Genomic DNA, 24,204 nt, shown 5'->3' with positions numbered 1-24,204 from the left:
TTTACAAAAATTATCGTAAAACATAGTTGATCTGATAAATGTAGTTTCACGGTTAGTGAAACTATGATGAACAACTTCTGCCAATGATTAACGAATGTTAATTATAGTTACTAGTAATTATAAGATAAACTTGTCGTAGCTATTCGTGAACTATAGTGTTCAACCGTTAATATGTTACATATGGAAACTATAGTTAACACATAGTTAACTAACTAACCAGTAGTTAAATACGCTTCCTAAACTATTGTTTACCAATGATGTCTGGTTTATCAACAGTAAAACTATGCTTAGCTCATTTTTTGTGACTTTGGCGTGTGATAGATTACTACAAAAATGTTTGTTGCATACAAATAATTCAACTTTTCATTGTTAATGAAAAATTTTCATAAAGTAAGGAACATTTTTTCATGAAGTAACGAACATTTTTCTTTTTTTTTTATTGAAACTTTTCTTTTCTATCTTTTCTTAAGAAGATGACAACATGATTTGTATGCTAGTCAACAATTGCATTTTTTTTATGACCCATACGTAGAAGAGAGTTCGATCAGTTTAGAATTGAGAGTTTCAATCAAGTTTTCCTGTGGATTTTTGATTGTAGATTTGAAAGGTTTCAGACCAAGATATTATTATGTTGCAAACTTTGAATTTATTGGGTGGAAGTAAATGACAAATTTAGAACATAAGTAAATTTTGAACTTACCATCACCCAGAAAATTCAAAATTTAAAACCTGATACTCTAATCAAGCATGAAATAAGCAACTGCTCCTATTTTGCATGAAGGTATCAGTATCTGAAACCTCAAATCAGAAGATTAACGAGATAACAGAGAGTATTGAGAATGTTAATTTACTGCGGTACATCTGATTGCTGATAGTACATCTTCATTAACTATCGCATCAAATGGGATTACTAACAACCGAAACCACGACTGTTCGTAAATTTCCTCCGCGAAAACATGTCATCAGAAAAGACTAATCAATACAGTAAATCCACACAATCGCTCTGACAACTTTTTAAAGACCATTTGCCTGATTTTCTTGCAGAGGGAAGTTTCAAAAATACATATTTTCTCGATATCGGTGTACTGAAGCGGCAAATTGAAGCTGTTCTTAAGAGGACCACAATGGTGGACCGAACTTCTAATTGACAATCGCTACGTAACATTACAGATAGATAAGTGTCGGTTACTGTCGTTTTGATGCTTTTACCAATTTTAACAGTCCTCCTGCATTAACACTGATCGATTGGTTATTAATTATATATCGAATACTCGCACACAAGTCCAGGTTCAAGAAATTTTCCTGCTTTAATAACAGGAATTTATTCTGTAAAGGATTGTCGCCGAGCAAAGATAAGGTGAGGTTTCTATTTCACTTAATTAAATTAAGGTGGGGTTTCTGTCTTTCGTAATTAAATAAACATGGCTATCCAGATACATGTATTCAGATGACAGCATCTATTTGGAATTTTCTTTAATTTACGGGCGACTTGAAAATGATTTTAATATTTAATAGAGAAACTTGATTTATTTTTCTGCAAAACAATTTTGTAGCGAATTTGTGCAAACATGATGCATATTCAGTGAATATAGATAAGGAATACACGTACATGTATCAATAGCCCTTATTTGAGAATATTCTATTTTCATAATGTGTCGTTGGCGTATTAGTGACATTATAATACTGATCAGTGATCACTGGGTTCAGTGAGGTGTCAGCAGCCTAGGTAAACTCAGAATACATGTTAAACTGAACATCTATCATAATTACGTTCATTACTTACATGTATACATTGGTTCTTTTACTGACTATGAAACTGAAAAATACTGAGAAAAATGATTAATATTGCAGTCTTTCCTACTAACGTTCTATGTAAACAGCGTTTATTGAAAATGCATTAACCTTTTAGCTCACCTGAGTCAAAGGCTCAAGTGAGCTTTTCTGATCGAAGAGTGTTCGGCGTCTACGTGTATGTCATCTGATGTCTGTCGTCTGTAAACTTTTTACACTCTCGACTTCTCCAGAACCACGGTGTAAATTTCTACAAACTTGACACAAAGCATACACGGGTACATGGAATTCAACTTTGTTCAAATGAAAAGGCACGCCCTTTTTCAAGGGAGATAATTAAGAATTAGTACAAATTTTGTTGCATCATTTTAAAGTCTTCTTTTCGAGAACCATTGTGTAAATATTATGAAACTTATATGACAGGTTCTTTACATAGTGTAGACTCAAGTTTGTTCAACTGAACAACGCAGATACATGTAGGTTGGGGCTTCAATATGGGATCAAAGTTTTACATGGAAATTTATAAATAGGAAAAAATCTTCAAAAATTTTCTTCTTGAGGACATCAGGGACAGGATAAGCCATATCAATATGGAAACATCCTCAGACATATGTAGTGTAGATTCCAGTTTGTTCAAATAATGGTACCCGGGGTAGGATTGGGCGTCAACAGGGATCAAAGTTTTACAAAGGAATATATAGGAAACATCTTTAGAAATCTTCTTCTTAAGAACTGCAGGGTCATGATGAGTCATATTAATATGGAAAAATCCTGAGGTAGTTTAAATTCAAATTTCTTCGAATCATGGCCCCAGGGCTAGATTTTGGCCACAATAGGGAATCAAAGTTTTACATGGGAATATATGTAATTTTTTCAAAATTTTTTTATTAAGAACAGCAGGACCATAATAAATCCTTGAAATGGAAGCATCCTCAGATAGTGTACATTTGATTTTGAACAAATCATGGTTCCCTCGGGGGGGGGGGGGGGGATGAGTCGGCAATAGGGGATCAAAGGTTAACATATGAATATATAGAAAAAATTAAGTCTTGTTCTCCATAACAGCAGGGACATGATTAGTTATATTTTTATGGAATCTTTGTCAAATATTGTACATTAATATTTTATCACATCAAGGCCCCCAGGTTAGGGTGGGGCAACGATAGGTAGCAAAGTTTTAAAGGGAATTTGAAAAAAAAATCTTTTCAAGAGTAGCAAAACCACACAATCATTTTGATATGGAAACATACCTAAGTTGAATAGACCTTTCTTTAATTCTTGACCCTGGGTGGGGCTTAAATTTGTGACCAAACCTATTGGTGTCTGTTTTCATTCGTCGTCGTGCATTAACATTTGAACAACCAGTTTTAACCAATTTTGGCATATAGCATCCACAGGTGATGAAAAACAAAATTGTGAATTCCATGGCCCCTGTCCATCTGGGGCCTGAGAGGTGGGGCTAAAACCACCATAATTAATGAAATTTTTAAAAATCTTTTTCTTTACTCCTGGACATCAAGTCGTCAAACTGTGGGCATGATTGTAATAAGAATTTAGCCCTCCACAAAAATTATGAAATTCATGACCAGGGGTTCTGGTGTTAGGGCAGGGGACTATAGATAATATAGTGAAAATTCATCAATTCTTCAAAAATCTTCTCTCAACCTGTATATTTAACAAGCAAACTAAGTGCAAAGATATGATTAGCAAAGACACCTCTTCCAAAATTGTGAAATTCATGGCCCCTGGATCAGAGGTTTCTGAGGTTAGAGTCGGGCTCTATAGAATATACAGTGAAAATACATTAATTCTTTGAAAATCCTCTATCCTCTCGAGTATTTAGTAGACAAACTATACATGGTTATAATGAGGAAGAGTGCCTCTTCTAAAATTGTGAAATTTGCCCCTTTGGGGCAGGAGTTCTGGAGTTAAGGTGAGGCTCCATTTATCATATACATGTAGGGATTATGCATTAATTCTTTAAGAAAATGTTCTCTGCTCTCGAATATTTAGCTTAGAAACTTGATGCATGGTTATTATGAGCAAGGGCTTCTTGACCTTTCAAAATTTTGAAATTCAGGGATTCCGGAGTTAGGGCGGGGCTCGATTGATCATATATTGAAAATGCATTATTCTTTGACAAATGAATGTGCTTCTCTGCTCTTGACGTCTCTATAAGAGCGAAAAATTCTCGAACGGGACGTAAAAACAAAACATACAATCAATCAGTCAATCTCTACTCTTGAGTATTTAGCAGAGAAACTAAGAGCAATGTTATGATGAGAAGGAGTTATTCTTCCAAAACGTGAAATTCATGACCCCCTGTGATAGGGGTCCTGGGGTTAGGGTGGGGCTTTATTTTGATCATACATCAGAGCCATGTTTATCATATTGAAATTGAAGCATTCCGGTGTGTGGATTCAACTTTATCATAACCTCTTGAGGGTATTTTGGAGTCATAATATGGGGTCTTTTTTTTTTTTTACTGGAATGAAGAGCAGAAAAAAATCTTTAGCGGGGCCAAGGTGACTCAGGTGAGCCTCGAGGCCCATGGGCATCTTATAATATTAATGTTCCTAGGAGATTTATTTCACATAAGAGCTCTGAATCATCAACTTTGCCGTTAAATGCCTCAATAATCATCTTATTTTTATCCCTATCGGTTTTCGGTTGCTCTGTTTTTCCGTGGCAACTTTGAAAGTTGCAGACATCGATGGTATTTTTCTTAATTGTCCCATTTAATATATATATATAAAATACCGTTTACAGTGACATATTTTGATTTTATGGCAAAGTAGGCGGGAGTCTTTTGGATCCAAGAGGTGTGATGATGGAGGCAACTAGGTACAAGTATTATTATGGGTATATTATCAAAGGTGCAAAAGTTTCTCAACTCTTAATTTCCCAACAGTGTGTGCCCCCCCCCCCCCCCCAGTAATTCTTCATAGGTCGTCTCAAAACTGTATTTATTGCTGCTTCCTGCTTGATAATACCTACGCAGTATTACAGAGCTATAAACGTCACTGCATGAAGTGTGTTTCTGAAAATTATGTCGCTTTCATGTAATCACTTTTTACGCTGTATTTGTTTGTGGGACAGAAAATCCATATCGAATGCAATATTAATGTTCAGTCTGAGAAGGTTATCACGGATACACAGAGCATGAGGAACCTCTAACTTATAGCATATACCTCATTAATAAGTGTTTTGGTCCTTTGAGAAATCGATACTTAGTGTTGTAGACGTTTGAGTTAATCAGCCAAACAAAGGCATACAAATAAAGACTATTGAAAACACTTTGACTTGAATATAGCAATCATTACTTCTAATGTGGCCTCTTGATCAATTCAAATGAACGGGAAAGATATTTATGCGCTCTTGATTCATTGTGTCAAACAATCAAGTAAAAGGGGTATCGCTACTAATTAAAAAAAAAATCAACTGTCAAAGATAATTTGTCATGTACTCGATGGCTTTTAGTAAATTGTCAGCGTTTACCTCCATGCATTCTTTGGGAATGATCTACAACTCTTATGAAATACTTATTTATATATTTTATATACAATTTTTTATCCCTGAGGGAACTGGTTTAAACAAAATAGGCATTGGTTGCTACAATACTGAATGATACCCTTGTACTTTTTTAGTTCATCACATCTAAAAGGCTCCCTGACCTCTGTAAATCCTAATTTCAGAAACATTTCAAAATAAGTCTAATCTGGCAAAAAAATGAGTGTGTGTCTGTTCTTTTCAATTCTTGGAGTGATCAAAATTATAACATGGCTGCTCTGATGTCTTTGTATCGCCTAGCTATTTTTTCCAGTATATATTACTTGATGAAATGATCTAATTTTCATTTCTATCGAGTGGATGATTTAATACATTTGCTTTTTTATGTTATTACAAAAATACTTCTTATTCAAATAAAAGCCTTTTTGTCTTCACTTGAGATTTTTCTTTGATATTTAAAAGAAAATCGATTTTAATATTGGAAGTTTCATCGTGCGCAGCTTGTGGTTTTCAGCCTTTATGAAATAGACATTTTATTTATACTTTCAGCGATGTCATTTAATAGTCTGACTTCCCCAAAACCAAAACGCCGAAAAAACAAAGCCAAACTTAAGCTATCGTGGGATGCACCCACAAAGGAGGAGCTAATTGCAGAACAGATTGATAACTTCATAAGTGACGTCATCAAAAATGCGAAACAGGAGTACCTTGCACAAGAACGAGAGAACAGCTTAAATGGTAACTAGGCCTATTTATAGAAAATTCTTTAACGTCTTCTTTTGCTTAATAATTTATAACGTAATGTATTTTAATTTGATTTTAAAAAATTATTATTCACAATTTAAATGAGTATTTTATTAAGTGGACGGCATGAAATGAAGTTTTAATTTTATTTATACAACGTTATATATACTAAGAAGAATATGGGATGAATCTCAACAAAGAACTAAAAGAAGAAATGATAGAACTGAACACAAGGGAAATCAATGGATCCCAGGAAAACATACACGGTAATGTAAGTGTATATAACTGTGTTGATTTGAAAAAAATTCAGTATTTGTTTTTTATTAACCTACAGTAAAAGATTAAATATATGTTGCAAAAAGAAAATGCTCTTTACCTAGAGGTGCTATTCCAAATGTGTCAACATACAAAGGGAAATAATTCTATACTCATCTAGCTTTTGTCAGCCTGCTTGTACTCTATCGACACCGTGTCTACACCCTGTCTACTCGCACTTTGCCTGTACCCTGTGCCTGTACCCTATCTTTTGACAACCTGTTTGTACCCTATCTATTGACACCCTCTCTGTACCCTATCTATTGACATCCAGTCTGTACCCTGTCTACTGGCACGGTACTTGTACTCTATCTATTGACAGCCTGTACCCTATCTATTGACACTCTGTCTGTACCCTATCTATTGACATCCTGTCTATATCCTGTCCACTGGGACTGTGCCTGTACCCTATCTATTAACACCAAGTCTTTATCCTTCTATAGGCACCGTGTCTATACCCGATCTATTGACACCAAGTCTGTACCCTATGTATTGACACCCTACCTGTAACCTATATATTGATATCCTGTCTGTACCCTATCTGTTGATACATTGTCTAACCCTATCTATTGCCATCTTGTCTATACCATATCTAATGACACCCTGTCTGTACACTGTCTAGTGACTTGTTTGTACCCTATTTGTTGACACCGTGTCTATACCCGATCTATTGACACCAAGTCTGTACCAATGTATTGACACCCTGCCTGTAACCTATATATTGACATCCTGTCTGTACCATATCTGTTGAAACATTGTCTAACCCTATCTATTGCCATCTTGTCTATACCATATCTAATGACACCCTGTCTGTACACTGTCTAGTGACTTGTTTGTACCCTATTTGTTGACACCGTGTCTATACCCGATCTATTGATACCAAGACACCCTACCTGTAACCTATATATTGACATCCTGTCTGTACCCTATCTGTTGAAACTTTGTCTAACCCTATCTATTGCCATCTTGTCTATACCATATCTAATGACACCCTGTCTGTACACTGTCTAGTGACTTGTTTGTACCCTATTTGTTGACACCGTGTCTATACCCGATCTATTGACACCAAGTCCTATGCTATGTATTGACACCCTGCCCCTAACCTATCTATTGACATCCTGTCTATACCCAATCTATTGAAACACTGTACCCTATCTATTGACACCCTGTACCCTATCTATAGACACCCTGTCTGTATCCTATCTGTTATCACTTTTTCTGTACCCCTTTTATTGACTCCCTGTCTATACCCTATCTATTGATACCAAGTCTTGTACCCTATATTTTGACACCCTACCTGTACTCTATCTGTTGACACCTGTCTGTACTGTATCTAACGACCCCCTGTCTATACCCTATGTATTGACTCCCTGCCTACAGAGTATCTTTTAATACCCCTTATAAACCCTATCTATTGACACCTTTTCTATTTCCTATCTGTTTAAAGCTGTCATTTCCAATCCAAAATCAACTTTTAATTTACTCAAATTTATATGCTTGAAGCTTTATGAAAGATTCAATATGACTACAAATTGAATGCCTATATTCGTTTTCTTCATATGTAGCTTTGGATTTGCACCAGTATATGCATAACATTGTATATTAGCACCGAATCAATAGCTGGTATTTTATACAATTTCATGTTGCAAATGTTAATCTCATCTTATTTTTCATTTGTATACGTAGACATTTCTATTTGGTATTAAAAGAAAATATATTAATTACAATGCCATTAGATTCAGATGAATGGAGTCCAGCGCTAATTCAATATGGTATATTTCTGAAGTTGCGAGAGATGATTGCTGTACGGTTTTATGGCAACCTAAAATTAAGCTTATTCGATCAGTCATTGGATCTAGAGATAAGGTCACTCGATTAGCTATCTCATTTCATATTCCCTTTGTTCATTCTTCGTTTGATTGCCACACTATATAGAAACGTTTCTATGTGTATAATAAAATGAGATTCAACACAATTAGCCACAACACTTTTTGTCCCTAACAGTCACGTGACGGAATTGTTCATAATTGTGTTACTTTCTTTTCTTTAAGGAAGTTCGAACACTAATGAAAAATGTTTTGGGGATTTTTAAAGACATTTATCACATAAAGATGTACATATTGAGTTTATCTAGTTCTATGATGTTGAGTTTATCTCTAATAGTTCATTTTCATTGTAGTAACTGCCATATTTCTTTTAAGGACAATGAAGTATTGGTGAACAGAAATAACTGTTGTACACAGATGATAACAATGTTGCAAAGGGTCTATCAATTAAAATCCCAAAAGATTGTACTGTTCCTGTAAACATCCAAAATGTAAAACTATAGTGTCTCTTTGTTTTGTTTGTTTGTTTTTGTTTATTTACGTAATTCCTTGATGTATATTGATTTCCGTTAAGTCGGTGAGTTGACACTCCACACTTGTCACATGTTACACTAATCCTTGTTATCTATCATGAAAACGTAATACAAATTAATGGAGGTAATATTTTTGGATTCGACCTTTCAATGTCGAAAGTCGAAAATCGACAGTTAACCTTCCTAGGATACCTTGAATCGATTTTGTCTTAACTTGGGAGATGGTTTAAGAACGGTTTCCATTTACGAATTCTAATGGTAATAGTTTAATACCTAAATGTCTTGAAGGAATACGAAAAGACACGATTAACCGACGTGTCGGCGGTAAATACTATGAAATTATTTAATCATTATTTCTAATATCTTTTTGTACCCATTCCAGTTTCTTGAATACCAAGAAAAACTCGTATAAAATTATGGAAAATGAAAACCAGAAACAGGCGTCAAGAAGGACCTAGTTGCGCTTCGCTGTTGTCCCAAAACATTTTGCTGGAACGATCTAATTCTAAAGTGAATCGGTAACCGTACCACATAAATTTCAGTCTATATAAAAAAATTGACTGATTTCTTCTTAAAGAAATTCTAGACACTGTTAACTGAGAGGTTCTAATTTGATAAGTTTAATGTAGTTCTGCCCTTTGAAATAAAATACACGGAAATCTACAGTAAATGACGCAATATGAAACAAGTGAAGTATTTCTAACATTATGTTTGACCAAAATAAAGTAATGAAATCATTATATGCACGCATTTTCCTGATGTAGATAAAGTAATGATATTTTCATGGATGAGTACCATTTATGAATTAATAATGAGTGCATTATTTCCTATACTTTCTTGTAAATAAAATTTTTTAGATAAAAAGACATTTTTGGTAACGTCTCCTTATGCTCATTTTTTTATTTCACAACCTCCTTGTAACGCGTAAATTTTACGAGTTGTTTATGTGAGAAGACTCACGTTTAATAACCAAAAAGTTTGAAATTTGTTCTCTAATGGCTAAATAGTAGACGTGATTTCTAAGCTAGCTGTCTTCTCGATATACCAAATGCATTCTCTCCAACGTCTAGAGTAGATGCTATTTGTTACCTCTTTTTACACAGGTTTTGCAAAGTGATCATTGATAAGGAAAAATTGTAAACAATATGACGATAGCAAATGTTAATTTATGCTTTCATCAGATTTCCCTTGCGATCATCGCACCTCTGGATGTAATAATTGTCACAATTATTTCAAAGAAATGAAAAATAACATTACACTAGTGGTGTTATACTGTCTATGTAATTGTCGCTCAGCAGGAATAGTGTCATCATTCTAACTTATGTAACCACCACAGCTAATGTAGTATTCATGAAACATTACGAAAATGGAAAGCAATTTCAGTTCCTTCAAATATTTCTAGACTGTTAGCTTCGATCTTTTGAAGAATTTTTTTTTGGTTCGCCATCGAAGAGAACTGTTTCGGATCGTTGTCATAATTATCGTCTTTTGAGATTTCATTGTTCACGTACGAAAAAAAAAAAGTGAACAAAAATTCCTTCTGTTGAGACATTGTCAGATGCTTTCCAAAAACATTTTTAATCAAAGAAACAATGTAGCAAAATTAATGGTCTTCCTATAAGATTTCATCTTCTCTTTGTCATTAAACTGTACTTTGTACGTTATGTATTAAAAAAATGTAGAATGAGATTTAAAGATTAAAATGTCGAAGTGAAAAGGTATCAGTGCGTAAAGAAAACATTATTGGTTTTGTTTTTGTTTTTAGCATTGTCCACTTTTCGTTATACATGCTGTAAAACTATATTTCACGACTCTAATTAAAGTATAGTTTACGATCAAAACTATAGTTAACAATAGTTTTGTCTGTAAGTTATAGATAAGTTAATTGTAGTATGATAAGACTTAGCTATACAACGACTATTTTCATTGGTTGTTAAATACTCAGTATATATATTACTTGATGACATTAAAAGTAAATTTTCTTTCATTTTCAAGCAAATCTATTGGGAAATAAAAAGAAAATGACAGGAAAATTATTGATTAAAATGTATGTTTTAAAAATGCATTTTGACGGTTTGTAATCAATTTTTTCTTCATCAGCAACGGAATAAATCACTGACATTTATCGTTGCCGTCTTTCCAAACTCTGGCGCTGATCAAACAAAAATGACTGAGCATTGCTGGTATCAAAAGAGTTGTTGAAAGCTTGACATAAATTTAAGATTATCAAGAAGAGAAAATACTTAAGTAATTATGTTTATATGTTTCTTTTTTATATAGAACTTACGGCAATGATACACATTCAGTATTTTTCCTCTAGCGAATGGTGCCGCGAGATTTTGAATGAAAACTATCATTAACAGTTAACAGGTGTTTAGATTCATAAACTTTATTCAACAACTCTTAACTATAGATTACGAGAGTGAATTATACTTTATGACGATAAACTATGATTGGCAAATGTGAATCATAGTTTATCTCTCAAAACTATAGTTTACGATCGTTAAGTATAGTTTAGAATGGTTATCGAATCGTTAACTATAGTTTACAATTCGTAAACTATAGTTTACAATGGACAAACCTAGTTTATCAACTGTTAAACTATGTTTATCCAATTTTTGTGAATTTGGCGTGCCATGAAAATGACTTTTTTGGTAATGTTCTCCTTATGCACATTTTGTTTTGTTTTTTTTCACAACCTCCTTGTATGTAAAATAACGCGTAAATTTTACGAGTTGTTTATGTGAGAAGACTCACGTTTAATAACCAAAAAGTTTGAATTTGTTCTCTAATGGCTAAATAGTAGACGTGATTTCTAAGCTAGCTGTCTTCTCGATATACCAAATGCATTCTCTCCAAGGTCTAGAGTAGATGCTATTTGTTTCCTCTTTCTACACGGGTTTTGCAAAGTGTTCATTTATAAGGCAAAATTGTAAACAATATGACGTTTATGCTTTCATCAGATTTCCCTTGCGATCGTCGCACCTCTGGATGTAATAATTGTCACATTTATTTCAAAGAAATGAGAAACACAATATTACACTAGTGGTGTTATTCTATGTAATTGTCGCTCAGCAGGAATACAGTGCCACCATTCTAACTTATGTAACCACGACAGCTAATGTAGTATTCATAAAACATTACGAAAATGGAAAGCAATTTTGTTTCCTTCAAATATTTCCAGACTGTTAGCTTCGATCTTTTGAAGAATTTTTTTTTGGTTCGCCATCGAAGAGAACTGTTTCGGATCGTTGTCATAATTATCGTCTTTTGAGATTTCATTGTTCACGTACGAAAAAAAAAAAGTGAACAAAAATTCCTTCTGTTGAGACATTGTCAGATGCTTTCCAAAAACATTTTTAATCAAGGAAACAATGTAGCAAAATTAATGGTCTTCATATAAGATTCCATCTTCTCTTTGTCATTAAACTGTACTTTGTACGTTACGTATTAAAAAATGTAGAATGAGATTTAAAGATTAAAATGTCGAAGTGAAAAGGTATCAGTGCGTAAAGAAAACATTATTGGTTTTGTTTTTTAGCATTGTCCACTTTTCGTTATACATGCTGTAAAACTATATTTCACGACTCTAATTAAAGTATAGTTTACGATCAAAACTATAGTTAACAATAGTTTTGTCTGTAAGTTATAGATAAGTTAATTGTAGTATGATAAGACTTAGCTATACAACGACTATTTTCATTGGTTGTTAAATACTCAGTATATACTTGATGACATTAAAAGTAAATTTTCTTTCATTTTCAAGCAAATCTATTGGGAAATAAAAAGAAAATGACAGGAAAATTATTGATTAAAATGTATGTTTTAAAAATGCATTTTGACGGTTTGTAATCAAATTTTTCTTCATCAGCAACGGAATAAATCACTGACATTTATCCTTGCTGTCTTTCCAAACTCTGGCGCTGATCAAACAAAAATGACTGAGCATTGCTGGTATCAAAAGAGTTGTTGAAAGCTTGACATAAATTTAAGATTATCAAGAAGAGAAAATACTTAAGTAATTATGTTTATATGTTTCTTTTTTATATAGAACTTACGGCAATGATACACATTCAGTATTTTTCCTCTAGCGAATGGTGCCGCGAGATTTTGAATGAAAACTATCATTAACAGTTAACAGGTGTTTAGATTCATAAACTTTATTCAACAACTCTTAACTATAGATTACGAGAGTGAATTATACTTTATGACGATAAACTATGATTGGCAAATGTGAATCATAGTTTATCTCTCAAAACTATAGTTTACGATCGTTAAGTATAGTTTAGAATGGTTATCGAATCGTTAACTATAGTTTACAATTCGTAAACTATAGTTTACAATGGACAAACCTAGTTTATCAACTGTTAAACTATGTTTATCTAATTTTTGTGAATTTGGCGTGCCATGAAAATGACTTTTTTGGTAATGTTCTCCTTATGCACATTTTGTTTTGTTTTTTTTCACAACCTCCTTGTATGTAAAATAACGCGTAAATTTTACGAGTTGTTTATGTGAGAAGACTCACGTTTAATAACCAAAAAGTTTGAATTTGTTCTCTAATGGCTAAATAGTAGACGTGATTTCTAAGCTAGCTGTCTTCTCGATATACCAAATGCATTCTCTCCAAGGTCTAGAGTAGATGCTATTTGTTTCCTCTTTCTACACGGGTTTTGCAAAGTGTTCATTTATAAGGCAAAATTGTAAACAATATGACGTTTATGCTTTCATCAGATTTCCCTTGCGATCGTCGCACCTCTGGATGTAATAATTGTCACATTTATTTCCAAGAAATGAAAAATATAATATTACACTAGTGGTGTTATTCTATGTAATTGTCGCTCAGCAGGAATACAGTGCCACCATTCTAACTTATGTAACCACGACAGCTAATGTAGTATTCATAAAACATTACGAAAATGGAAAGCAATTTCAGTTCCTTCAAATATTTCTAGACTGTTAGCTTCGATCTTTTGAAGAATTTTTTTTTGGTTCGCCATCGAAGAGAACTGTTTCGGATCGTTGTCATAATTATCGTCTTTTGAGATTTCATTGTTCACGTACGAAAGAAAAAAATGTGAACAAAAATCCCTTCTGTTGAGACATTGTCAGATGCTTTTCAAAAACATTTTTAATCAAGGAAACAATGTAGCAAAATTAATGGTCTTCCTATAAGATTTCATCTGTTCTTTGTCATTAAACTGTTCACTGAACGTTATGTATAAAAAAAAATATAGAATGAGATTTAAAGATTAAAATATGGAAATGAAAAGGTATCAGTGCGTAAAGAAAACATTATTGTTTTTTAGAATTGGCTACTTTTCGTTATACATGTAGCTCCCCCCCCCTTTCCCCTAATTTTGTGTAAATGTATACGTTAGTGTTAAAACAGAATACACGAAATTAATAAATTTACCTTTTACCTTCTCTTCCTTTCTTTAAGTTTTTAAATTCAAATAAACGTACATATATAATGTATAGTGTTATAATATAATAAAAATAATTGTTATGTGTATATTTGGATCTGTTGGGCATCTCATTGCTTTAGACAATACTGAAAAATTGGGTTCACGATAGTCCTTGATATCGCTTACAGCAGGCTTGCTGCCTTAATGAGAGTATTCAGCATTGGAAATTCAATTTACTTCTTGATTTAGAAGAAAGTATTGGAATTTCTGTCAAAAAACAAGCTTAGCCCCGGTGTGATTATCTTTTCCTTGCATTATTCAAGACCACTCCTCAGAAATACAATCTATATTGAAAATATTGTCAACTGCAAAAAGATACTGTCTATATAAAAGTACAGATTGTGTGGATACGACTACAAAGCTTCCAGATTTCCAATTTTTTATTAGAGCTAACATAACTCAGTATTAATCTTTCATTTGAAAAATATCCTAATTACTTAAGATCAAATTGTGTATTATGCACATTTATATGCCATTTCATTCGATCAGTATGTGATACATACAGTTTCTCACATACTTTTACTAAAACGCTGTTGAAAAATGGGGGGGGGGGGAATAAATTAAAAAATAACAATTGTCTTTGAAATTTTAGTTTCTATATTGTGTTGAAATTTCCAGGGAAAGAAATGTGGTTATGGGTATTTCCAAAAAGTTTGATGTCCTCTTTTCCTTAATTTAATAACAGGAATGTAAGCGAAGAAAAAAAAAGCTTCTCCCAAAATGATTTTATACATTGGGCCTTTACTGAAATATACAGACAAATACAAAGATTTCTAAGTAGTCTTGCTTTTTTTAAGAGTTCGTTATGATTGGATTAATGTTTACAAAACTGAATTGCTCTCGAATTAGATATTACTGTGATTAAATATTATACATGTTGAAATACGGAAATGTAACTATTTCAACGAGGCAAATTGTCTATCAGAAACAATCTATAAATTATTGTAATATATTTAAAAAATTCTTCAAAATATATATACCTCTTTTCGCCATCCGTTGGTTCTTCAAGCTAAAGAAGATGAAATTATCTTTGAATTATTATTGAAAATTTTCTAAATGTTTTTAAAAAAAAATTTTCTGAAAAAAAAAAAATAGAAAAGAAAAAATATTTCCGGAAATGGCCTGCTTTTTAGTAAGGTGGACATCTATGATGTACAGTGATATTAATTATTCATAATTAATATCTAATTAAGATATATAAAAACACAATTTTTGACGCAGATGAAAAGGCTACTTTGATTAATTAGAAAGACAGTGTAGAAGATCAATATTTCAATATAACTATTTCTTACAGAGGTACCACACTCCTGTTGAAAACATGTCATTGTTATGTATCAAATAATAACAGTAGGTAAAATTATTCTTAACATAATGGTACATAATTAAATACCCAGTAGTAAGTTTACGTCTTATTTTTCTTCTTTTAATTAATTTGCTGAAAGTGATGCACATTACCAGTCCACTGCAAATCAAAACAAGGTGTGTTTGTGAAACATAGATGCACAAGGAATATACATGTGAAATATGAAAGACCGTGCACCAACAGTTCAAAAGTTATGATCAAGATTAAAGTTTTTAAGAAGTAGGTAAACTCCAAGGTCAAGGTTAAAAGATAAAAAAAATGTTGGGACTCAAAGAAAGGTCACAAGTAATACACAAGCAGAATATAAAAACCCTAACACCAATTGTTCTGAAGTTATGACCAAGGTTGAAGTTTTTTCTAAAGAAGGTCATACTCCAAGGTCAAGGTCATGAAGTCTAAAATGTTGGTACCTCAAGAAAGGTCTTGTCACAAACAATACACTTGTGAAATATGAAATCCCTAGCATCGTCAATTTCTAAAAAAGGATGTCAAATTCAAAGGTCATGGTTAAAAGGTAAAAAAATGTTGTTACCCAAGGGGAGGTTTTGTCAAAAGTAATATGTGAAATATGAAAGTCCTATCATCAAATGTTCCAAAGGTATGGCCAAGGTATAATTTTTCAAAAGTAGAACATACTTCAAGGTCAAGGTCGAAAGGTAAAAAAATGTAGTACCCAAGGGAAGGTCTTGTCACAGGTAATACTCGTGAAATATGAAGTCCTAGCACCAACTATTCAAAAGTTATACAAAAGGCACAAGTAAAAAACAAGAACAATATCAAAAAAACTAGCACCAATTGTTCTAAAGTTATGACCAAGATTAAAGTTTTTTTCTAAGAAGGTCATACTCCAAGGTCAAGGTCATGAGGTCTTAAATGTTGGTACATTAAGAAAGGTCTTGTCACAAAAATATGAAAGCCGTAGCACCAACAATTCAGAGATAAAAAAATCAGAAAGGAGGTCAAATTCCAAGGTCATGGTTAAAGGTAAAACTGTTGTTAACCAAGGGAAGGTCTTGTCAAAAGTAATATGTGAAATATGAAAGCCCTACCATCAAATGTTCCAAAGATATGACCAAGGTGAAAGTTTTTCAAAAGTAGAATATACTTCCAAGGTCAAGGTCGAAAGGTAAAAAATGTTGATACCCAGGGGAAGTCTTGTCACAAGTAGTACACATGTGAAATAAGCCCTAGAACCAACTGTTCAAAAATTATGGCCAAGTTTAAAGTTTTCAAAAGTAGGTCACACTCTAAGATTAAGGTGAGGAGTTCAAAAATTTTTGGTACCCAATGAAAGGCCTTGTCACAAGAAATACACATGTAAAATATGAAAGCCCTAGCACTAACCATTGAAAAGTTACGTCCATGTTAAAAATAGGTAAAAATTTGCAAAAGTGGGTCAAACTCCAAGGTCAAGAGGTCAAATATATTGTTACCTACAGAAAGGTTTTGTCACAAGGAATACACTTGTGAAATATGAAAACCCCAGCTTGAACCAATCAAAAGTTATGGGCAAGGTTAAAGCTTTTAGACACACAACAGACAAACCAAAAGCAGAAAATCGAATCTTCGATTACGGGGGCATAACTAGACTACAAAAGAAGCCTATGCCAAATTTATTTGAGTCGGCTATTGAGGTTGGAAGAATTTACCAGTATTCTTTCCTGACACTGATAGAAAACGATGAAACTGTGTATCAGTTCTTTTCGGCACCTGAAATTGAAAGCTTGCGTGTTTCTTCTTGACCTTTAGGGGTTTTTGAAACGCAATAGAAATCTATTTCATCGATTTGCCCATCAAACTCTGAGAGAGAAAATTTTCCCTCACCGAAATGCCAATTAATGATCTTTAAATGAACCCATCCTTGCACTTTTATGATACGTTTCTTTTCATGCGCACTTAAACATATTTTTCCCAGCTACTCACTGATAACGATATTTATTGATACAGGGGACTCATCAATTACCATTATTCCAGTTTCGTTTAATGATGAATACTCTCTTTTCTAGATTAATTTGATATCTTTGGTAGTAAACTAGTATGGCACAGGAGCGGAAAAATATGTGTTCTGTCATGAAATAAGTTATTTATACCCGCATTCTCTAAAGAAAGTTCGGGTTTATTGTTGTAATCCTGGTCCGTCCGTCTGTCACACTATCTTCTTCCTTAAACTTCTTTTACATTTTAAGTAAGCTGACATTAGAACTCATCTTTTGGAATATGATTGGTAGTGCCTTGAACATATGCAAACAGGTTTTGAATTTTTAATTTTTACCCTTGGGGCAAAATTCTGGTTCCCTGAACTCCTCTTACATTTTTCGCAGTAGTTAACTCCTCTTTTGAAGTATGATTGATGGTGTACTGAAGATGTGCAATAAGGTTTCGAAATTTACATTTTTACCCAGGAGGGTAATAAAAACCTGTTTTTCTACAAAAACCTGGTTCCTTGAACTCATCAAACATTTTTGCAGTTGCCAACTAATCTTTTGGAATATGATTGGTAGTGTCCTGCAGATTTGCAATAAGGTTCGGAATTTTCATTTTCATCCTAGGGGCCAAATGGGGGACAAAATCCGTCGTTTTTCTACAAAAACCTGGTTCTCTGAACTCCTATTGCATATTTTGCAGATACCAACTCGTCTTTTGGAATATGATCGGTGGTGTCCTGTAGATGTGCAATAAAGTTTCGGAATTTTTCATTTTCACACTAGGGTCCATTGGGGGTCAAAAAACATCGTTTTTTTTCTTTAAAAACCTAGAATTTGATTTTTACCCTGGGGGCCAAATAGGGGTAAAAAAGAACCCCAGCATTTTTCTACAAAAGCCTGTTCCTTGAACTCTTTTTTACATTTCTCGCAGTAGCCAATTTATCTTTTGGAATATGATTGGTGGTGTCCTGAAGTTGTGCAATAAGGTTTCAGAATTTCAGTTTTCACCCTGGGGGCGATTTAGGGTCAAAATCTTTTTTTTTTAATTTATTTTTGTTTTGTACAAGAGCCTGGTTCCCTGAACTCTTTCTGCATTTTTCACAGCAGCTCAATCATGTGTCGGAATAAGTCTGGGGTTGCCCTGTAGATCTTGTGATCCTCAGTAATTTCAAAGAGCTGAAACTCACAATACTCGATTAACATAAAGGTAAACATTTACTGTAAGAGTATATTCTACATAGAATACATAAAATCTAAACCGTTTAAACTAAGGGGGAGGTTTAAAATGCGGATGAAATACTATATAGTAAATATTGGGGGGGGGGGGCTTTACTTTTGTGGAAGGTTTACTATCTGACAGTGTCAAAGGGACACATTTATTTTACCCTAGTTATAAAGTAAGTTAGAGACATACATTTAATTAAATGTACTTTCTTATTTTTCAGAACACCGATAATCAGACTTCTGAAATGCACGCCAGGAAAGACCGAGGACGACATGATAATAACTATCCAGCCAGGAACTGTACACGTACGTATGGAATAAAGGAAAGAAAGAAAATGTAAACATGTACCTAAAAGGAGGGAAAAATACACTTTAATAAAAGTATTTGCACGTCATCAAATATTCGACAACAAGAAAAAATAAATCTAAACAAATACTGTACTCAAATTCAGATTTTTAGTTTTTTTCCCTTTCTTTCAGCTTTCCTATACAATCTTTTCATATATTTTAATCTATGAGAATGGTACTTCCATTTTAATTTTCACCATACATTGGTTAATGAGAACAGATCGCAAAACATATTTCCCAAAATTAATTAATTTGATTTGTGTTCTTGAGACAGCAATGTGTCTTGTCGAATGTTGTATATGGTGAGTGCCCAGTAGTCGTTACCATTTGTTTGTTGATCATTGTACCTTGGGTCACGTGCTACAATATTACGTTAAACATGGCTGATTTTTAAAGAGTAGCAAAGAAAGCGCCTGTACAATAACAAAGAGTAAAATATTCACAGGAAACATACCTAATTATACATATGCACAAGCAAAAGCCGCTCCTGCACTACTACGCTTTTTACAGTTTCTAAATACCGGTATATTTTTCACCATGCGCCACACTGGGTATTTTCAATTGTTTATACTTGAGTCAGCCGTTATAAAAGATGATATGATAAAGATTTTATAATATTATACTGAAATTATTACGTAGGAATACATGTATAGAAAAAGTGATGAAAAATTTGTGATTTATTTTAGAAATACCAATCATAAAATGATTAAATCAAATGAAGATAAAGATTAGATTGATTCTTGTTGAAAAATGCAATTTCAGTCACTAGGAATTTGTTCCAATTCTGTTTTTATTTTTCTTGGCCTCATATTTGCTGTTACAATCATGTACATTCGAGTGCTCGACTACTGATCCAAAACAAATATGGCCGACAGAAATTTCACATGTTTTGTGCCTCGATAATGAATTGAATAATGGACTTTAATATATTCAAGGTTATACACAGAAAATTAGACTTTAACATGGTATGTTAAAATATCAGGTGAAATATACAAAAATTTTATTTAACTTCCACCTAGCACAGTTACTCTCTTAAGTGCACGACTCCTGGGCACCCGGTGGTGTATATATGAAATGTACACCAATATTAATACCTATCCCGCAATGATCTGTTCACAGAATACACCTGTGTGCGATATCTTGAAATTTTACAATTCATGAGATGATGTTTGACGAGTAATTTTATAAAAATATCAAAAGAGAATTAAAGTCCTACTTAGTGTAAAGCATAAACTGTAATATACCGGAAGTTACATTTTTGTATGCTAAAGCATCTGTGCAGTTAGTAGAGATGTTGATTTTATTTCAGATCGACCATCGGAATTAAACGAGGGAAATCCTCTACTTGCAGACAGTGCCAATATGCCAAAGAGGAGGTACCTCCGATTATTACAGAGACACATACTAAGAATGTGTTGTCATTGCTCGTGTATAATGAATGGCAATGACGTCACTTAGAAACAGGAGTGAAGTGAACCTTGAATGTTTTCACCCCTTCAAAGATTTAAGCATTCTTCATTTTTTTAATGAAGCCTATTTCATATTATGTTGAAAATACAAATCTTTTGTTGTAATAAAAAAAGTGTTGAAAATAAAATCTTTACTTTGTTGTAAAAAAAATACTGGTAATTATAATAATTGTTTAATTTTTCACAAGAAAGGCTTTGTTTTGAACTATTACTTTATAGACTTTTTCTTGAATGTAATTGTCTACAGAGTTGACTTCCATATAAGTACATGTACCTGAGTTAATCATGATTGCAGGGTATGTATAATATTTCAAAGTTACAAAGAATATTGCTTTTGTTGTAATAATTTTCTTTAGTTTAATTATTATCCTTATTTAGTCATTAAATATGTTATCTGAAAATATAGCGGAATTTGTTTAGAATGTGGATGGATTTTCTCTCCGAATTTGTTAACACTGCATTGAGATCGGTAAAACAAACCTTTGTTTGGGCTATCGCTTACGTAAGACCTACATGTATGTCATGTCCCGCTTCCCTCTCTAAATATGTGATCATTATTTAATTAAGTGGCAATATAAATTGTCATGACGGTAAGTTTTAGTTCGAGTCTCGCTTAGGACGTTTTTTAAAAACCTTTTTAAAGGCAATTTAGTCATTTGTCAGTTTGTTTTTATTTACTGATTTTTTTTTTTTTTTTTTTTTTTTTTTTTTTTTTGAATTCTAATATTAAAAAAAAATTGAATTTTAATTCTGGAGTTAGGGTGGGGTCATATTGATCATATGGTGAAATGCATAAATTCTTTGAAAATCTTCACTCCCCTGCATATATAGCAGACAAACTAAGTGTATGGTTATAATAAGCAAAAATTGCGAAATTCATGGGTCAGGGGTTCTGGAATTAGGGCGGGGCTCTATTGATCATATACATGTAGTGAAAATGCATGCATTCTTTGAAATTCTTCTCTGCTCTTGAGTATAACAGAGAACCTAAGTGCATATTTATAATGAGCAATCGTGATTCTTCCAAAATCGTGAAATTCATGGCCCTTGGTACGTGGATTCTGGAGTTTAGACTGGGCTCTATTCATATAAAGTGAAAATGCATTTATCCTTTAAAAATCTTCTCTGCACTTGAGTATCAGAGGTTCAGAGCTAAATCACATATCTTTATTATTGACTAAGTCATAATAAACCATTTTTTCATAAAGATTAATAATCTTGATATGTTATCATGCAGTAAAACTTGTTTATCTTTCATGGTGGATGAAATATCTTGCCTTTTCTTCCAGTGAATTTTAGTTAATATAATATTTATCATTTTCTTCAACCAAGGCGCTTTTACATTTATTTATATCTTCCAAAAGGCCACAAATATCTATTAAGTTTAAATAATTCTCAGCCATAAGGCCTATAATCCCCGATTCCTCAAAAGTTTATGGTTTGTTTCAAAATCGTAGGTAAGGTAAAAGCTCTATAAATGAATTTTCGGTAAGGTAAGAGCTTTATCAAGAAATTTTCAATAATAAATATACATCAAAGAAAACAATCTCTACTGAAAGGAAGTCTATACTTATATCACATGTATATGCCCTTATTTATTTTGTTACTATAGTGGTTTGCTTAGTTAATTCTATGATGAATTTTTGAAGGTATCAGTTAAGGAATGTTTTTAAGTTTTGTGTGAATTATTGGTGTGTAAATCACACAGACTTGTCACGTAGGCATATTTCATGAAGCGCGCTATATTTACATTTTACAAGTTTGAAAGCACCAATAATATACTCAGTATTTGAATTTCTTGCTGTCCTATATCGTTACATTTTTATTAACGTCTCTGTAGCCTCATTGTGACGTCACTTTAGAGCGAGTTTCACCGTGTATATTTCTACGTGTTAGTATACACAAAAATGACTTTCAAATCAATTTCACAGTTGGCTTAGTAGAAAAACACAGCAAATGTAAATATTGATGTTTGAAGGAACGCTGCAGACCTTTTTACCTTGGAAGAAGAACTGAAGTACTTTACAGTCTTCGGACTATGCACTTCCCTTTTTAAGAGTTCTTTTGTCGAAAATGGATATAAACGATTCTAATAGGTTTTCCTTGCGTTAAACCCATATTTTATCCCAAACTAAAATAAATAAATATAAATAACGGCAAAGGTTGCGAATTTGTTCATGTCCAAAAATAAATTGCACAACTGTTGGTTTTTGTTTTTTGTTTTTGTTTTTTTTTTGTTCATGAATGCGTTAGACAATTCATTTCAAAAGAATAAAATTAGAACTGTAAATTTTTATCATTAATAACTAAATTATATATTCTAGTATCTAATGAAAGTCTCAGAGTTTCATTATAATTAGGATTGGTTAAGACATAAACCAGAATTTTTTCACTGATGTTTTCCTGAATACATTCATTGAGTACACCTTTCGGTAACCAACGAGAAGAATACAGCTGGATTAGAAAACTAGACACAACCTTTCCATATGGCAGCAATGACAAAGTCGATAGTGTTGGGAATCTTTCAAGTCCACAGTGTAGCAATGTGAATGTGATGGGACTTTTTAACAATACACAGAGACGTAAGCGTAGTCATGGATATCGGTCTTACAAAAAACTTATTATACACGACGTCTCCTTTGATTAACTACTACCTTATGTAAATAAACATTTAGGCCTTCATCACATTCGCACTTAACTTTACTCTGTCCCTTTGAAAGTTTTTAAAAAGTCTATTTAAAAAACTCAAGAAAAGTCCACATTTGGATTCTTCGACACCAGAATACAGGCTCGGATCTGTGATTACGGATATTGCAAAATATAGGCTTTTTTAAACCGCAACGTTTTACGGAAGAAAATACTGCTGAAACCCGCTTGTTCCTTAAACTTCAATATGCTAACAAAGGAATTGACATATAAGTAATATTCTTAATCACAAAAGGGTCCAGTCTTGTATTCCACCATATTTCAAGTTGAAGTCCACACCTTGTATTTCTCACAAATATACATCGTCTATTGCTTTCAAACTTTTTAATTACAAAAGAACTCGACAGTGCCTAGATATCGAACATCTGAAACATAATCCTCCATCGTGATCATGTTCTTCTTCACCCTACAACTATAGCCCTGCTGGACACTTCATTACTGGTGACGTTAATATAGTTAATAATGAGGACCTTAAATCACTTATTTTAAAAAGGCCAACACTTTGGGAACCCCGATCTTTCAACTGGCGTCATAATTGCATAAATATTATGAATTCTGTGGAAGATTACGCCAGGCGATGGGCCAAACATGAAAAAGAAGACCTTGAAACTTTGTCATCAGATGGATGTTAACATTACGCATTAAGCGATTAAGGGGCAATATGAAAACCATCTGTCTTTCTGTCTTCAATAATTCAGAAGTGAAAAAAGAATTAGATTACACGATCAGTATATACTGGTCCAAGCTGACAAAGCAGGTAACAACATTGTCTTTGTTTATAAGGCTCATTATTTTAATTGTATTTTAGAAGAACTGGGATTTAATTCTGCAAGTGGTAATCCAATGTATACCCACAGCTCCCTTTCTATTGAAGAAGGTCTTCAAAATCATGCGTCAGTTTTAAATATTTTTAATATTCCCAACAATCAGAATGAATTTTGATTACATTGCCTATACTGGATTCCTAAACTTCATAAAAATC

The 24,204-nt window shown here is 33.0% G+C and overlaps 1 protein-coding gene across 2 annotated transcripts; it reads left to right on the top strand.

The window, feature by feature from the left end:
• Nucleotides 1–1,006: 1,006 nt before the first annotated feature.
• Nucleotides 1,007–20,664, top strand: LOC133171536 (uncharacterized). 2 transcript variants are annotated; one of them, XM_061306302.1, is made up of 5 exons: nucleotides 1,007–1,357; nucleotides 5,851–6,039; nucleotides 6,222–6,316; nucleotides 18,921–19,005; nucleotides 20,357–20,664. In XM_061306302.1, the coding sequence occupies exons 2-5, from the start codon at nucleotides 5,853–5,855 to the stop codon at nucleotides 20,503–20,505; spliced, it is 516 nt and encodes a 171-aa protein (XP_061162286.1). In that variant the 5' UTR covers nucleotides 1,007–1,357; nucleotides 5,851–5,852; the 3' UTR covers nucleotides 20,506–20,664. The 2 variants fall into 2 exon arrangements, with proteins under 2 accessions (XP_061162286.1, XP_061162285.1); XM_061306301.1 differs by having other exon boundaries at nucleotides 1,008–1,357; nucleotides 6,219–6,316.
• Nucleotides 20,665–24,204: the final 3,540 nt, after the last annotated feature.

Source organism: Saccostrea echinata, unplaced genomic scaffold (assembly GCF_033153115.1).
Source record: "Saccostrea echinata isolate AGI-Se365-2 ecotype Australia unplaced genomic scaffold, CSIRO_AGI_Sech_v1 ptg000054l, whole genome shotgun sequence".
NCBI classification, from domain to species: Eukaryota; Metazoa; Mollusca; class Bivalvia; order Ostreida; family Ostreidae; genus Saccostrea; species Saccostrea echinata.
Note: the sequence above shows the minus strand (reverse complement) of the source record. Positions and strands in the feature narration are given on the sequence as shown.

Coding starts and splice junctions, on each gene's coding strand:
- LOC133171536 (XM_061306301.1), top strand. CDS start 5,853: ATGTCATTTAATAGTCTGACTTCCCCAAAACCAAAACGCCGAAAAAAC. Junction 6,040..6,218: donor ACGAGAGAACAGCTTAAATG/GTAACTAGGCCT, acceptor ATATATACTAAG/AAGAATATGGGATGAATCTC. Junction 6,317..18,920: donor AGGAAAACATACACGGTAAT/GTAAGTGTATAT, acceptor CTTATTTTTCAG/AACACCGATAATCAGACTTC.